The following is a 15,502-nucleotide window of genomic DNA, read 5'->3' as shown; positions in this document are numbered from 1 at the left end:
CAAACCGCCAATCAATACGAGGCGTTTTACATTCGGGGGGAAATTTGAAAACTGCAGGTTTTAGCTGGTGATGCTGCTGAACTCTGCGGGTTAAAACCTCTTTATCTCGGCGATTTTTATCCTGTGAAATGGAGCAGCATCACAGCAGGGCTGACCTGAATGAAAAACACATTTTAGAACAGTTCAAGAAAAATGACGAAACGTTCAGAAACACGATGGAGCGGATTTTTCAGAAAGTGAGTAGCTTTCTCCTGGCTAGCGTTAGCTTAGCCATCTTCCCTAGCTAGCTGTGATATTCTAACTAAAGCTAACTTCATGTGCTGTGCGAATGATCCTGCTGCTGAAGTGGAGATTATGAGTGTGTCGTGTTCACTTTTGCTCTGTTGTCGGAAAGAAACATGAAATATGAACGACCCCTGACTCATTCATACATATTTCTTTTTTTATTTTACTTTTTGTTTTGACGCCATAACACACATTACTCAGTTAGCTAGCTTGCTGAGATGGAAATTTGGTCAAATACAAGTTATTTTCACGGTGTAAAGATGTACAGCATGTATAGACTGGTTGCTGATATAGTGCATAAATGAATATGAGCAAAATGCCAAGTGCTAACAATTAGCTGCATTTAGGAATATGAACAAAAACTGTATTTCAGGACAGAAACTGTTCTCTCCTCCGCCATGTTGAAAGTTTAGGACTCTTTCCATCTCGGAAACCCGGGTATCAGAATTAATCCGAGTTTCTCCAGTCGTAGTTACAACATCAGAGGTCATTTATGTGCAACTTCCTAGTGGGAAACTCGTATTTACGATAATTCAGAGAGCACGTGAAGGCAGCATAATACAGTTCCCCTACAAGCTTAGCTTAATAACTTTATTAATGTTACTGCTGTGCACAGTGACAGGCTTTACTGACCCCTCAGTACACACATTATAAACATTATAAACAATAACAATCTTCTCTTTCAGTATTCCAGTTTAGATGATCTAGGGCCTGATGTCTGTCTCAAAACAATGACCTTCACATCAGAGAAAGGTGAGAAGATTTTCAGTACTGCTAGACATTTTTAGATTTTGTACAGCAGTGGAAGCCACCATTATTGACTTCTTATTTAAAAAAAAAAAAAAAAAAGGGTTTAATTCAAACCTTATAACCTGTCCAATGGCCAAAGGTATGTGCACCCCTGACCATCACACCCACATGTGGGCTTTGAAGCACACAATTGTATAGAATGTCTGTATGCTGTAGCTTTACAGTTTCCCTTCACTGGAACTAAGAGGCCCAAACCTGTTCCAGCATGCCAATGCCCCTGTGCACAAAGCGAGCTCCATGAAGACATGGTGTGTGAAGGTTGGAGTGGAAGAACTCGAGTGTCCTGCACAGAGCCCTGACCTCAACCCCACTGTGATAGAGATGGGCGATATAGACTTAAAACTATATAACGATATTTCACGGTATTTTTGCAGTAATGATATAAAATAATGACGATATGAAAATTCAAGTCACATCAGCATACAGTCTTGAGAGCCGTCTGATTCACATTCTGATCTTCTGTATCTGAGCCACTGCCATATTGCGGAGGAAGCTCCTTTTCCTTCCTCGCATAGGGATGGAACTCCACCTTCCACCATGCTTGTTCTCGTTCTACGTGTGAGATGCCAACGTTGTGGCACGTAAACACGTCATCAACTATATCACCAATATTGCGGGATGACAAATTCTTATCATGGGGAGGAATTGTATAGAATATTTAATCACGTAATCAGGATAATCATCAAGATAATCCCATGTGTAACCATAAGTATGCAATAACCTATTCATGTATAAGGTCATCTAAAGTTCAGTAAGTAACTGTGTAAAGTACAGGTGGGTATCAATGTCTGGAGGCTCTCAGTGTCTGAAAAACGTGGAGTGAACGGATGGACCGAGGCCGTGGAGATTAGGTCTTCCGCCACAATTAAAACTGAGAAATAATGGAGGCGGACAGCCAACAGATACTAGTTGTTTGTGTAAAGAGAAAACTCAGCCTGGAGAGTGATACATTTGAAAATGTATAAAAGGTTGTGTTGAGATCATATTCATCAGTTACTCTGCAGACTAACTTGGCTTTGTTGCTTTTTTACAATAGATGTCCATTTTTTTGGCATCAAGACCCCAAGACTCTGATTAGTTTTTTATTTTATCTGAAAGGATTCCATGACAATTGTATGGTATTTTATCGGTGTATTATGATATACGATTACGATAAGCCACAGCCCTACTTTGGGATGAACTATCAGCATGACAATGCCTCTGTGCACAAAGCGAGCTCCATGGAGACATGGTGTGTGAAGGTTGGAGTGGAAGAACTCGAGTGTCCTGCACAGAGCCCTGACCTCAACCCCACTGAACACCTTTGGGATGAACTGGAACACTGACTGAACCCCAGACCTCCTCACCAACATCAGTGTCTGATCTCACTAATGCTCTTGTAGCTGAATGAACACAAATCCCCACAGCCACACTCCAAAATCTAGTAGAAAGCCTTCCCAGAAGAGTGGAGGTTATTATAACAGCAAAGGGGGAACAGCTAAATATTATGCTTTTGGAATGGGATTCTCGGGTGAAGGTTCAGGAATAAAACATTCTATGACTCCAATAAATATCCAGAATAGCACTGTATAATAGATTTGAATAATGAGCCAATATTCTAATATTTCACAGAAGGAAAGCTATACCGAGGGGATCTGGGTGTAAGATGTTTGAGAACCCTTGCTATAGAGGGCTGAGTCAGTGTGTATGCATGTCTCAGGCTGTGTTTTTCTGCAGGTTCTGTGCCTCTGGACAGCGCCACGGCAGAAAAGGAGCTACAGAAATTAAGGGTAAGAAGAAAACAGAGATCACGTAACACAACTTTAGACCAGGTGTCTGGTTCTGATGGACATTTGGGTCAAAATGTCATCTTTTTATTTATTTATTTATTTTAACCATGGACATGCAAAGTTTGTGGGTCATAATTGAAAGGGTGTGTATTATAGTAACACAATTTAAAATGATACTAGGTCACCTCAATTGAAAAATAAATTTGTATTGGACACAGACAACTCTTGCTGTGGACTAACTCGATGACTGATTTTTAACACAGACAGTGATATAAAAATGTCAAAAAGGCCACATCCTACAACATATTCAGTAAACGAAAAGGAATTTTTCCAGCTCATGGAAATTTTGCTAGTGGACAGCTCCGTCTTGGAAGGAAGTAGTTTGTTTATGATTCACTACCAGCTGTTTTCTTTTAAAGCTGGAAAAAAGTGGCTTCTGGACACAAAAAAAAAAAAAAAAAAGATCTGTTGTTGTGGCCTTCCTTCTTGTGTTGGTATGCTACACACATTTTACTTGTACACTTCAGGCCTAATTCAGGTCAGACTCACTTTCACAAGATCACATCAGTGCATCAGAATGAAGACAGTTGCACCAGAGTACAAAAAAAAATCTTAATGAATGGTAACGTTTCTTTATAAGTTTCCTTACGTGCTCGCTGTTCTTGCAGAATCAGCTCAAAGAGCGGCCACTGCAGGGTAGGAAACATTTTGTTTGGCAGTGGTTTTACTGCATACTTATAATTAATTGTTTTGCAATTGATAATCCCTTTCACAAGCCACAATTTTTTTCCTTTTTTCATCTAGCATTGGATAGGCCTCAGGAAGAACATGCTCTCTTGGATCAAGATGCGAGTTCATCTCTCTCCTCATGCCAGGTGGCGCATTTTTAAATAATACACTATTAACTTCATATCAGCAAATCATGATGTATGGATTAATCAGACCTCTGTTTTGTTTTAATTTTGGTGGGGGTAGTAGCTATAATTTGAGTTACAGATAATAGACTTACAATTAGAAGATGCTTTGTAAATTACAAATGAATTTGCTTACATAAATGTTTTTTTGAGGGTGATCTTCCCGAACTGCACTGAATAGTTGAATAAGTAAATAAAACACTTTTGTTTTTGTATTGTCCTAATTCAGATGGATGTAACAATGGTTGATCTTGACCGTTCCAGTCAGATGGAAAACAGCAATTGCAGCCTGTGTAAGAACTCGCCATACCAAACTACACACATACTCAAGCCAGTTGTGTACAGCTTTGCACATATGAATACTTATTAAATAAGAGAGGAATTCTGAACACACCTCCTGCAACACTAAGTGTATTGTCTCAAACACAGGGTGTGGTTCTGAGACATCTCAGCTCTCTCTGAAATCAGTGAGCAGCTCTCGTAGCTGCTTGTGGGGCGAGCCGTCTCAGCCTGAGGAAGAGGACCGGGATCTGGAGAGAACGCTAAACAGCCATGGTAGCACCCTCTTGGACGTCTATCCCAGCATGCTGAACCAGATTGGCGAGGCGTACCGACGTCAACACGTGACCGAAGTGGCTAGTGCTGTTTTGCACAGGTATCGTCGCAGGCGCTGGCAATCTTCCCAAGCACAGTACCGCAATCATGGCTTCAGCAATAGCTCTAAACATGCATTGAACAGAACGAGAGAGAGCTCACTCACTGCCCCAAAACCACCCCGTGATAACATCACTAACCACCAGAAAAGTAAGTTCAAGTATCAGGGATCTTCACCACACAAAAGCAACCTGGACTTTTCGCCACTGAAGAGTATCAGTAATACATCCCCTGTATCCACTGCTTGTTTTTATTCACCAAGAAGAGATGATGTGGAGAAAAGGACAGGAGTGGAAAACGGGTCCCGTTGGACAGGCCAACTCTCGAACAGCGAGTCGTCGAATCGACCTGTTCGTGTGCTGGACCTTTCAACACCTCCGTCTTCTGTTTCTTCCTCCCCTCGTTCTCCATCACCAGATCTCAACCAGACCTACATTGTTCAACCTGTCCCTTTGCCAAGATCTCATGGGATTCCAGCCTCTTCTGTCTACGGCTCAACCTGGTCGCCATTAAAAATGGCCAGAATATCATCTCTTGCAAGCCAAGGAGGCGGCCCTGTTAATTCCTCTCCATCCTCCTATCGCTCAGGCCTGCGCAGGGACCACGTTAATTCTCCCACTGCTTCCCCACAGAGAGCTCTCACTGGTCATCTTTCTCAACTGAGGAGTCCTCTAAAGGCCAAAATTATTAGCCTGGAACACGACCGGCAAACATCTTTGTCCTATCCCAAACAAGCATTGCCTGTGATTCATACCTCCGAGGTGTACCGATCTCCTTACAAAGGTCAGCGATATCCCTCTCCCCTCCAGCAAGTCCCTCCCCATCAGGAGAATCCCATCAAACAGCTGAAGCGTCAGCCATCCTTCTCCAGCCGCTATTCCCCGTCCTCTTCCATCTCCCAGATGCCCAGCAGGCAGATTGATGCCGAGTTCATGAGTCTTTATCATCATTTTATCTGTCGCAGCACTAACCCTACATCTTCCTGTCACCTGTGCAAGAGGCGATCAGGGGTCCAAAGTCCAGCAGTGTTCTCCACGAGCATGTCCGCACTCTCTCTAACACCTGTACGGAGCCGACTGAAGAAGAGACATCGTGAGCCAGAGGTAGTGGAGTCACTGCGGTTCAAGCGTTTCCGTGAGAGCTGTTCACCACGCCGGACCACCCAGTTCTGGCCAAAGCAGCAACAGCAGCAGCAGCAGGGAAGCAGATATGTGAATACTGCAATGGTGGAGCCCAATGAGGACAAATACACCTGGAACAGGGCTCTTCTCCTGCAGTGTCCTAGCCCGGGATTTCTCAGAGCCATCAGACAGCATCGGAAAAGTACGTCAGGAAGCAGCGGAAAAGGACCAGGCTCCAGACTGGACCTGCAGACACAACACTACTCCCCATCTTGGGTAAGACAATGTGTAACATGTCTTATAATCATGTATCACCTAACGTTGGCGTTTGGAATAACCTTCTTTTTTTTTTTTTTTTAATTTCTCATATGATTGCAGAGAGATTCACTGAGATGTAGTGGTGCAGGTGAAAACTTTGACATCTCTGAAGCATATGCAGGCAGTAAGTAACTGGATAGTGGCTGTTGGTTTGACTCCAACTCCTTCACTCTGGCTTTGGAATTTAAATGACTTGAATTTGAGTTTGTGTGTATGCATGTTGAATGAACCAAATAGGTTTTATACATAGTAACTCCTTTATAGGGGACCAAAAGTAATGAACAAATAAACATGATCTTATACTCATGATTGTCATGTTTGGTTGCAAATCCTTTGCATTCAATGACTATCTGAAATCTACGACCTGTAGATGCCACCTGGTGATGCTCTGACAAATCTAATGCAGTCATTTTGTGTTTTAGGGGCTTTTTTGCCTTCAGTCTTAGCCATAGAAAGTGAAATTTAGTTAAATTAACAAAAACATTCCACTGTTTGACCTTTACAAAAAAAAAAAACTCCAGGACTTTTAGCAGTAGGTCAGTAGTTATGGATCCAAGGTTTACATTAATGTGTTATTTTTAATACATTCTCATATACAATACACTATAGTAACTTGTATGACAGACACTCTGCGTAAACAAATTTTTTAAAATGTGTGTAATCGATAAGGTGAAGCTTTCTGAAAAGGGAATCTGCAGTATCTGTACTCTTCAGGTAAAGCTGTAACTTTGTTTTCTCACACTGGAAAGTCTTCTGGTTGAGGGCTTTGTGGTTTCTTGATATCCTGACAAGCTGTATTTTTTTGTATTTATTAACTTGAAGAGAGAGAAAATGAGGCTTGTGAAAGCAAGTCTGTTTCTACATAGCTGTTATAACGCAAGTGATAACAGGAACTAACTTTTTTTTTTATATATATATAGACATTCCACAACAAAAAAATGTAACTATAAACAGATAACCGATTTTCACTCTAATTTAGTCTTGGCCAATTGACCAGTTAGGTACAAAAATATTGCACTATGAGAGGTTGAAAGTTATCATGTGCTTCCCCGAGACACATGAATCCAGCCGACTACATCTTTTTGAACTGCTGCTCATGCTGCATCACAGGGCGGTGTAACACACTTGGAGGAAAGCGCTATCCACCCCCTTCCGCATACATGAGCTCACAGACGTCCATGATTGGCTAGTGTCGCTGTGACATTGTACGCTGTGTACGCCATCCCTCCCACCCTGAGAGCACGGCCAATTTTGCTCTCTTGTAGTCCCATCATCGGGTTTCAAACTCGCGATGTCCAGACGATAGGGTGACCACTTTTCTTTTTGCCCCACTCAGGACCCAAAATGTCCTACTTTAATATTAAAAAAAGTTCATTTTGGCAAATTTCTATGGTATTTAGGAATAGAACACTTCAGGACATACTGTTATTGGCAAATAATCAACTTCAGGGTGGTAACAGTAACTCCGCTTTACACTGGGCCACATCATACCACCCTGTCATTGATTCTTTTCTTATTACAGCATGCCTCATAGTGTTTTATTCCTTATTTAACCTACCATTGTTTTCAATGGTCTGAGAAGTTGTCTAACACGGGACCAGACATTTGATTGGACTTCATAAAATGTTTTAGCTGTTCCTGATCTGATATTACATCTGATTATGTTAAATGCATGTAAATCAATCCAGCATAATGTTATCTTTTTATGGTCCAGATGCTCATGGATAACAGTAATACTCCATATGGGGGGGAAATGGGTCAAGATGTTTAAACAAATAAACAGAAAATGACAAATGAAAAGATTTTGTATGTGATTTTAAAAGTTCATGAATTACCCAATGTGGCTATAAACACATTTTAAAGAAACCTGGTTTCAGCCTAATGGTTATTGTTGTTAAACTGAATTTATAAAAGGATAAAGTACCAAGACAAAGCAAAAGAAAATGGCAATATCCAGAGTGCACTGTCTACATCATGTTACATTAGAACATGAGACATGATCGCTCGCTTACTTATTAATATTTTTATTTACAGCCCGGTCACCAGTGAGACCCTGGGATCAGAGTGGTGTCTCAGTCTCCCCAAGGTAAAGGCCTACACATTGCGCAGCATTCAGTGCAATGCTGTTTCTTTATAATGTTGGCTTTCATTTCACCTGACTCAGTAACTGACTGCTTGATTACTATTATTATTATTATTATTTTTAAATACTTTCAGGCTGTCAAGGAGGCGACTTCTGTATGGACCTCTCCAGTGATGAGCCTTCCCCATTCGCTTGTGATGGTTCGTTTAAGAGAAGCTGTTAGCGTATCATATTTTTTACTGCAATGTCTCAGACACAGTTAACATGAAATTCTGAATGGAAACATTACATTCAAAACATAGTCTCGAGTCTGTAAATAGTTTTTTTGTCTCAGCATTTTTTTGAGCAAGTTAATTATATGATTATAACCAGGATAAAACCAGCAGAAGAAAGAGGTTCTCTGGACCGAATGCAAAAGCCGGCATCAGCATTTAAAAAATGTACATATTTGTGATCACAATAGTAATCCTGTCACTTTTCACTTAAATATATGGATATTTTGTCAGGACCTGTCCAGTTTAACTAAAGGATATTGCTTTTAAATAAAATTCCTTATTGTAACTTATGTACTATAGTTTAGGGAACACGTTTTTAAATCCATTCCTTTAGACATAAGCTATTAAGTGTACACAATACCGAAGAATCTCGATGTTTTGTCTACCAGTGTCAGCTTTGTGTTCACTATGCCTGTAAACTGATTTTAATAAATAAGTTGACTTTTTCTACATTGGAACAATCAATTTTATTGGAAAATGCTGTTGATTCTTTTTCTTTTTTTAAGTTACACTGGATTTCAACAGGTTATGCTGCACAGTTGAAATGGAACAAGCAAAAACAGTTCTGTTTTCGCACACACATTTACTACGGACAAAGTGTTGTCTCTTATGAGCTCGGAAAACTGAGGAATGTCATTCAGATTTGTCAATATCGTAATGCTATGTGGCCATAAGAAAGGCACATGTACAGGTTCATGACTTTAATTAGTTACTCTTATTTGTGTAGCATTACACTTAACCTTTGTATTTCTATCTAAACAGTCTAGATGTAAATGCTCTGCATATAACTTGGATGAATCACTGAAGCAAGACTGTTCAGGAGTTGAACAGCTCTTCAAACCATGCAGCTAGGTGAACCAAAGTCATTCAGTAGAGAAAAGGTGAAAAATGCAGGGTCAAAAAAAAGTGCTTAAACATTGAAGTATATGCCACATCACAGTAATTACTGTCAAAATATACAAAAGGATGAATGAATTTAAATGTCCTTGAGAGAGTTGAAAGCATTATAATTAAATGCATGCAGCAATCGTTATTACCTCTCATACCTCCCAGTATAGTAGACCTAATCTACCTATAATGCATGGTCACAGGCTGAATTTTCATGAGGTGCAACGTGAACCGTTGTGTTGCTGCGTGTTTCATCACCACTCCAGCTCGATGGGGTATTTGCCAGTCAGGCAAGCTGTACAATGACCCAGTTTTCTGATGGCCTTGCTGCTGGAGCTGATCTGCTCCTTCTCGTAGGACTCAATTCCACTCTGAACTGCAGTCACCAGGCCCTCGACAGACAGGTAACGCACACTGGTGGCTCCTACACAACACAAGAACATCCACACATCATCAGAGAGCCGTTCTCGAAGATAGGGTTTGCGTGTTAAACAGATCATGTATCTCAAAATTCTCAATGGAAAAGCACTGGATGGGCTCCTAAGTGGCATTTAAAAAAAAATGCTTGTACTATTGTCGGGAGATTGAAAGTTCAAATCCTGACCAGTAAGCAAAACTGACCATGCTCTGGGGAGGGACGGGTGGCATACTTTCTCGCTCTGTGACACTAACCAATCATAGCTGTTTATGCTGAAGCTCATGTATGCGGAAGAGGGCAGACAGCGCTTTCATCAGAGTGTGCGAATTGGGAAGAAAAATGGCGGAAAATCCAAAAAGAAAATAGGAATACATGAAGAATGAATTCTATTTTGTAAGTAAATTATAAAGAGATGGATTTTTTTTTTCCATTTAGAAACCAAGAAGGCTGCACTTTTACAAACAAATGTATTATCAAGTTGGTATACAGTTTTTATAAAATGTATTTAATGTTGTATAAATTGCATATTAGATTTTTAAATCAATTATATACATCTATTTTAACACAATATTTTACAGGAGTAAAAAAAATTTCCTTTAAAATTTAAATCCTTGACTTACCAATGTAGTTAGCAATGTCCTTGAACTCTGGTTTGTTAGCAATAAGCTCTTCTTTGGTAGGAATGTTGATGCCCATGTAGCAGGGGAACCGAATCGGAGGAGACGCCACACGAATGTGGACCTATTCCGTGATTTTCAAGCAAGGAATTAAGAACTGTATTAGTAAAGCAGAAGGAATTTTTTTAAACTGAATGTGATTAAATGTCAAATTAAAAAACACTGTATACACATCACACATACGTTACTACATTCATATAGCTCCTACCTCTGTTGCTCCTGCCTCTTTGAGCAGTTTAATGATTGGTGAGATGGTGTTGCCTCTCACGATGGAATCGTCAATGAGAACTACTCGTTTGCCAGCAAAGTTGTCCGTCAGCGCCCCAAATTTCTTAGCCACCCCCAGCTGACGCAAACGAGTGTTTGGTTGAATAAACGTCCTTCCGACGTAGCGGTTTTTACACAGGACCTCTACGTAGGGCAGGCCAGACTGGAGAGGCAGAACAATACAGGCTATCAATGTTACAGAACAGGGTACAGCTCACAAACACAAACATGAAGAGAATTAATGGAGAATTCATTTCATCGAATTTAATTCATTCATCGTCAGTAACCGCTTTATCCTGGTTATCTCGGGAACAATGGACATAAAGCGGGATACACTCTGGATGGAACGCGAGTCCATCACAGGGCGCACACACACGCACACACACCTTCACACCAAGGGATTTAGCAATTTAACTACCGGTAAGGTTTTTGGAGGTGCTAAGAAACTGGAGGAAAACTAAGAAGATACTGGGGGAGCATACACAGAAACGTCACACATAAGTAACCTGAGCTCAGGATTAAAAACAGGGACTGTCGAGGTGTGATAAGTAAGAATTAAAACATGACAGGGTGGGCTGATATGGGAAAATAATAAATGATGGTGCTGGGATGCAGCCTGATGCCAAGTGGAGTTGATTCTTTTCCAATAACAATATGTCCCTAAGTTTTATTCCTCTTACACGACAGCAATTTGTCAACGATTACATATTTATTCCTTTTGGTTACATTTAATGTTGCGGAATGTGCAAATAAGTTAGTTCCTTTTATCACTTATAACAGTTAGAAACAGTCATTCCCTCAACAGCCTCTCTCTTTTTCCCCTGTTCCTTTTTTCCCTCTTTTTCTTTAATAAGACAAAAAAAAAAAAATGTAGCTGATGTTGTTGAGAAACAGTTACAAAGAGCTGACACTGGAGGCTTCCTACAGAAAATTTCTACATATTAACAGTTATATATTTTTCTTTGTTTTAACCTGTTTATTATTCGGCTTAGATTACGAATTTATGAGTCCAGAATTCAATAGTGCTGTGGTATAATCATAATTAATACAGGAATTAAAAGCACTTATACACGATCTCTTACCACTTGTGCGTATCCTAAAGCAGCTGGAGTAGCAGACTCAGGCACTGTACTGACCACATCTGCATCAGTGGGGGCCTCAATGGCCAGCTGGCGTCCACAGCGCTGCCTGACTGTATACACCATCTGACCTGCAGCACACCACCACACACTCAGTGAATAAGATGAGGAGTGTAATGCGTGAGTGTGAAACAGCAATTTTTGGTACTTATTTAAAAAAGGCTTTAATAATACTTACTCACAATGTACCACATTATATTCTCATATTACTACTTGTGAAGGTAGCGATATACTTGTATCACTAGTTCAGTGATAGTACACCAGAAATCCCCTCTTTGGAGGCTGTATCTCAATAACCATCATTTTACAGAGTATAAAGATAAGGATAAGAATATTGGGAAAATACACTTAAGACATATCCAAAAAATAAATAAATAAATAAAAATCATAACCTTTTTAGTGTCTAGCCTATTTCCTAGCAGGCTATAAACTTTATGCGTTATTTCAGAAATTGTATTGGTCTTGTTAGAATAATCTATGAAATCTGGTGTTTTGGAACATTTCCTAAAATTGCTCATGTTTCAAACATTTGGGAAGCAACATTTGATTTGAACCATTTTTTAGAATGATGCACTTGCCTTCAAATATGGAGTCTGGCCTGGCGAAGTAGACATACTCAAATATACAGAAGGCTGGAGGATCTCCCTCGGGACGGGGGATTATGTTCAGGCTCTTGACCCCGTGTCTGGAGATCTGCACTATTTCTCCAGGCTGGACTTCACGGTAATACCTGTGGACAGAGACACGGGAAGCGTCCACCTGCTGTACCAAGTGTTGCCAGTTTCAAAGTGACACGTTTAAAAGTCTCACTTGGCGCCAATGGACTGGAAGCTGCAGGACTCCGAGGAGACAACCCAGCCTTCTGTGTCTCCTTCTCCACCTCCTGAGGAACACAGAAAGGGAGCGAGTGTGTCACCAGTGTAGTAAGAGCCGTCAGCTACAATAATTATTTAAAGTGGTGTGTATGATCTCTTCTAAAGATAATTGCTTTCGTGTTTAAAAAAAGGCAATTGTAAGCAATCAGCAGTCAGAATTTTTAACATAGCAAATAAAAAGGCTTTCATTGTGGTGTTGTTTAAGCTTGAGTAAAATAACATTTTGTTCTTAAATCACTACTATACCCTCATCTCTAAATCCTTTACTCAAGCACTTTTTATCCTTCCCCTAGTTTTTTCTCTGATCTATTCTTTCTCTGTACCAGAGCTGTGTAGTTTGGAGATGGGCACCAGCCGTCCGATACACAGAGGTCTGTTGCCGTATGGGTCTCGCACAGCGTAGATCACATCTTTGTGCATTATCAGCAGGGAGTATGACGTTGGAGTCTCTGTCATCAAGTTCTTAATGCTGAAATCAACCAACACAAAAAACAATTATAGCAGAATATTCTACACGTTGCTATTAATCCAAGATGTTGAGGTTCGACTGAACACCAGAATAGTGGGTACGGTTTCACGTGCAGTTAAACAATGAGCATTAAACACCGGTTATGTTGAACATATGGAACTGACCGTGCTACCCAATCAGGAGTGTCGACCTCCTCCATGGGCGGAGTCAGACAAAGCAGCTGAGTGATGAGCTCGCTGTCTGAACTAGTGGAAAGACCCACGCCATGTCTCATCACCTATAAGACATACGCATACAAAGTTGGTTTTTGTTTTCTTTCTTGTCTCCTGTTAATGAAGTAGGATATAGAATCTACTACAGTATATTTTAGAAACTAAATTTGTCAAGTTACATTTTAAAAAAGAAGATCTCACTATTAAGTACACCAAAAAATAAAACACCAAACCTTCCTGTAAGCAATAGTAATAATAATCCATGAATCATAGACAGTACCAGAAGGAGATGACGGATAACAATTCTGTTTAGGTTTGTGAGATACTGAATTTTCCCCTCATGATTTACCATTTTAAATAATTCATGATAAACAATTTAATCATCCAGAACCAAGAGCCTAAAAAATTACAAGAAAATAAGCTTTTCTAAGGGTGTAATAATATTACCAGCTCTGCAGTCGAGAACTGCTTACTGGCAGCGGCAATCGCAAAAACTCTGCTGGATGGAGGATTTTTAGGTAATTCTGCAGTAATACACACTGAACAGTAAAAAAAAAAAAAAAAAAAAAAAAAATATGGCTTTTTTAAAATTTATTTATTTATTTATTTATTTTTTAAACAGTTGATGCTGGTCAAATTGTTTGAATGTGTGGTCTCTCTGACCATAAAGTGATGAAAGTGCTGTGTTTTTTTTTTTTTTTTTTTACCATTTTCAACCAAATACGTAATACATACAGTTAACTAACGTTAACTACATGCTTGTCTAATGTTATTTATTAATTATTCTCCATTAACAGAATGCGAGGGCGCTCACGTGAGCCCAGACAAGCGCATGCAAGGTTGGGGGAAGGGGCGGGGGCTCCCAGGCAGGTTCAGTTAACATGGTACAGTTCAAAACACCAGCACAAATTATTATCCTATTTTACTGGGGAGAAAAAAACTGCTCTTTTAATTTATTATTGGGTGATAATTCATACTAGCATCCTTCAGGTTAAAATGAGGAGCTCCTAAGCTAAATGCAATGCAACAACATACAATGGAAACATCACTGGATATCATAGCAGCGTAATATCACATAGACATAATTTATTATGTCACACAAGCCAAATCCTGTCAGTGTTTGAATAAAATGCATGTCACTGGTAAGTATTGATAATATTGCATTTTTAAATATTAAACATTTCCATAACCGATGGAATGTAACCCGGCGGTGGATTCAGACTCATAGACCACTTAGTGCATCAAAAAGTCCTCCACAGTCGCTAAAAAGTAATGGCCTGCCTTTTTGCGCAGTGCAGCAGCGTTGACAAGTTCTCCGTTGTGTGCCACCGCAATCTTGCCATGCAGAGTGTCCACCACAAAGGGCTGGCAGTTCTGCAGCTCTGACATTCCTGTGGTGGAATAGCGCGTGTGCCCAATCCCCAAGTTACCATATCGCAGCTTCAACAAGTCTTCTGGTTTAAAAGCTGTGCTCACTAACCCCATGCCCTAAGGAGACAGAGGAAGAAAAAGCATTGAGAAAGAAAAACAAGACAGAGGAACAGAGCTTTCTACTGCATTTCTGACAATAATATGTGAAAAGCCCTGAATTCCAGCCATTCTCTTCTCGGGCCTTAGGGTGTACTACTTCATGCATAGATGTGAATTTTTTTCTCTTAGTGAGAACACCGAACATCTTTAAAACAGATATTACCTTGAGGGTGGTGTATGTGGGTGGACTGGATCCATTACTTGTAACAATGCCTGCACTCTCTTGGCCCCTAATTAAACATAACAAAAGCACTGTGTTAATAATGTTAATGCATGAGGTGCTAACTGCTTTGAAACTATAAGACTATACAGTGTTTTTAGTCTTCCAGGTTTGATTGTTGTACTGGATCATGCATTTTTCCCATTTCCACTAGCCAGCTAGCTACACTCTGAGCTCAGTGTGGAGGTTTACTGCAGAAAAAGTGCAGATCTGGTTTTATACAGTACATCGTCATTTTTGCCTATTACTAGCATGTTATTTTAATCTGTTCAAGTGGAAGGATCATATACTCTTGGTTATATCATAAATGATACCATCACATAGTTATAGAATTACTTACAAAACATCAACATTTTCAGAATGTATTTTTGTTGAAAAAAAGGACTAATGTAATCGTGTGCATATAAGTTCAGGCAATGTTGCAATAACATGCCTCAGCATGGCTGACAAATGAAAAATGGAACAGGGTGGAAACGTCTCCCTCCCCTCCATGCCTGATTCTTTCCCTCTAACCTTAAAAACCTATCAAAATCAAACAAGCGTGCTTTTCCAGCCTGTTTTATGACTCGGCAGCTGCC

General features: G+C 40.0%; 2 protein-coding genes across 2 annotated transcripts; one reads left to right on the top strand and one right to left on the bottom strand.

Annotated features, from left to right (window-relative positions):
- The first annotated feature begins 6 nt into the window (after window positions 1–6).
- On the top strand, window positions 7–8,694 carry si:dkeyp-117h8.4 (uncharacterized protein LOC572032 homolog). The gene is made up of 10 exons (XM_026944439.3): window positions 7–236; window positions 972–1,038; window positions 2,812–2,864; window positions 3,533–3,560; window positions 3,669–3,739; window positions 4,008–4,071; window positions 4,208–5,829; window positions 5,932–5,995; window positions 7,906–7,957; window positions 8,089–8,694. The coding sequence occupies exons 1-10, from the start codon at window positions 129–131 to the stop codon at window positions 8,126–8,128; spliced, it is 2,169 nt and encodes a 722-aa protein (XP_026800240.3). The 5' UTR covers window positions 7–128; the 3' UTR covers window positions 8,129–8,694.
- Window positions 8,695–9,371: 677 nt separating this feature from the next.
- ppat (phosphoribosyl pyrophosphate amidotransferase) lies at window positions 9,372–15,159 on the bottom strand. The gene is made up of 11 exons (XM_053242031.1): window positions 15,152–15,159; window positions 14,868–14,934; window positions 14,456–14,662; window positions 13,127–13,239; window positions 12,817–12,962; window positions 12,429–12,501; window positions 12,197–12,348; window positions 11,562–11,689; window positions 10,421–10,642; window positions 10,156–10,276; window positions 9,372–9,541 (listed from the first exon to the last, which is right to left on the bottom strand). Exons 1-11 carry the CDS (start codon window positions 15,157–15,159, stop codon window positions 9,372–9,374), a joined length of 1,407 nt encoding a protein of 468 aa, XP_053098006.1.
- Between the last annotated feature and the right edge of the window lie 343 nt (window positions 15,160–15,502).

The sequence above is a fragment of the Pangasianodon hypophthalmus genome, chromosome 19 (genome assembly GCF_027358585.1).
Source record: "Pangasianodon hypophthalmus isolate fPanHyp1 chromosome 19, fPanHyp1.pri, whole genome shotgun sequence".
Lineage (NCBI taxonomy): Eukaryota > Metazoa > Chordata > Actinopteri > Siluriformes > Pangasiidae > Pangasianodon > Pangasianodon hypophthalmus.
This window is presented reverse-complemented; position numbering and strand designations above follow the sequence as displayed.

Coding starts and splice junctions, on each gene's coding strand:
- si:dkeyp-117h8.4 (XM_026944439.3), top strand. CDS start 129: ATGGAGCAGCATCACAGCAGGGCTGACCTGAATGAAAAACACATTTTA. Junction 237..971: donor TGGAGCGGATTTTTCAGAAA/GTGAGTAGCTTT, acceptor CTTCTCTTTCAG/TATTCCAGTTTAGATGATCT. Junction 7,958..8,088: donor GGTGTCTCAGTCTCCCCAAG/GTAAAGGCCTAC, acceptor AAATACTTTCAG/GCTGTCAAGGAGGCGACTTC.
- ppat (XM_053242031.1), bottom strand. Junction 14,663..14,867: donor CCACATACACCACCCTCAAG/GTAATATCTGTT, acceptor CTGTCTCCTTAG/GGCATGGGGTTAGTGAGCAC. Junction 12,349..12,428: donor TTCCAGTCCATTGGCGCCAA/GTGAGACTTTTA, acceptor CTCTGTCCACAG/GTATTACCGTGAAGTCCAGC.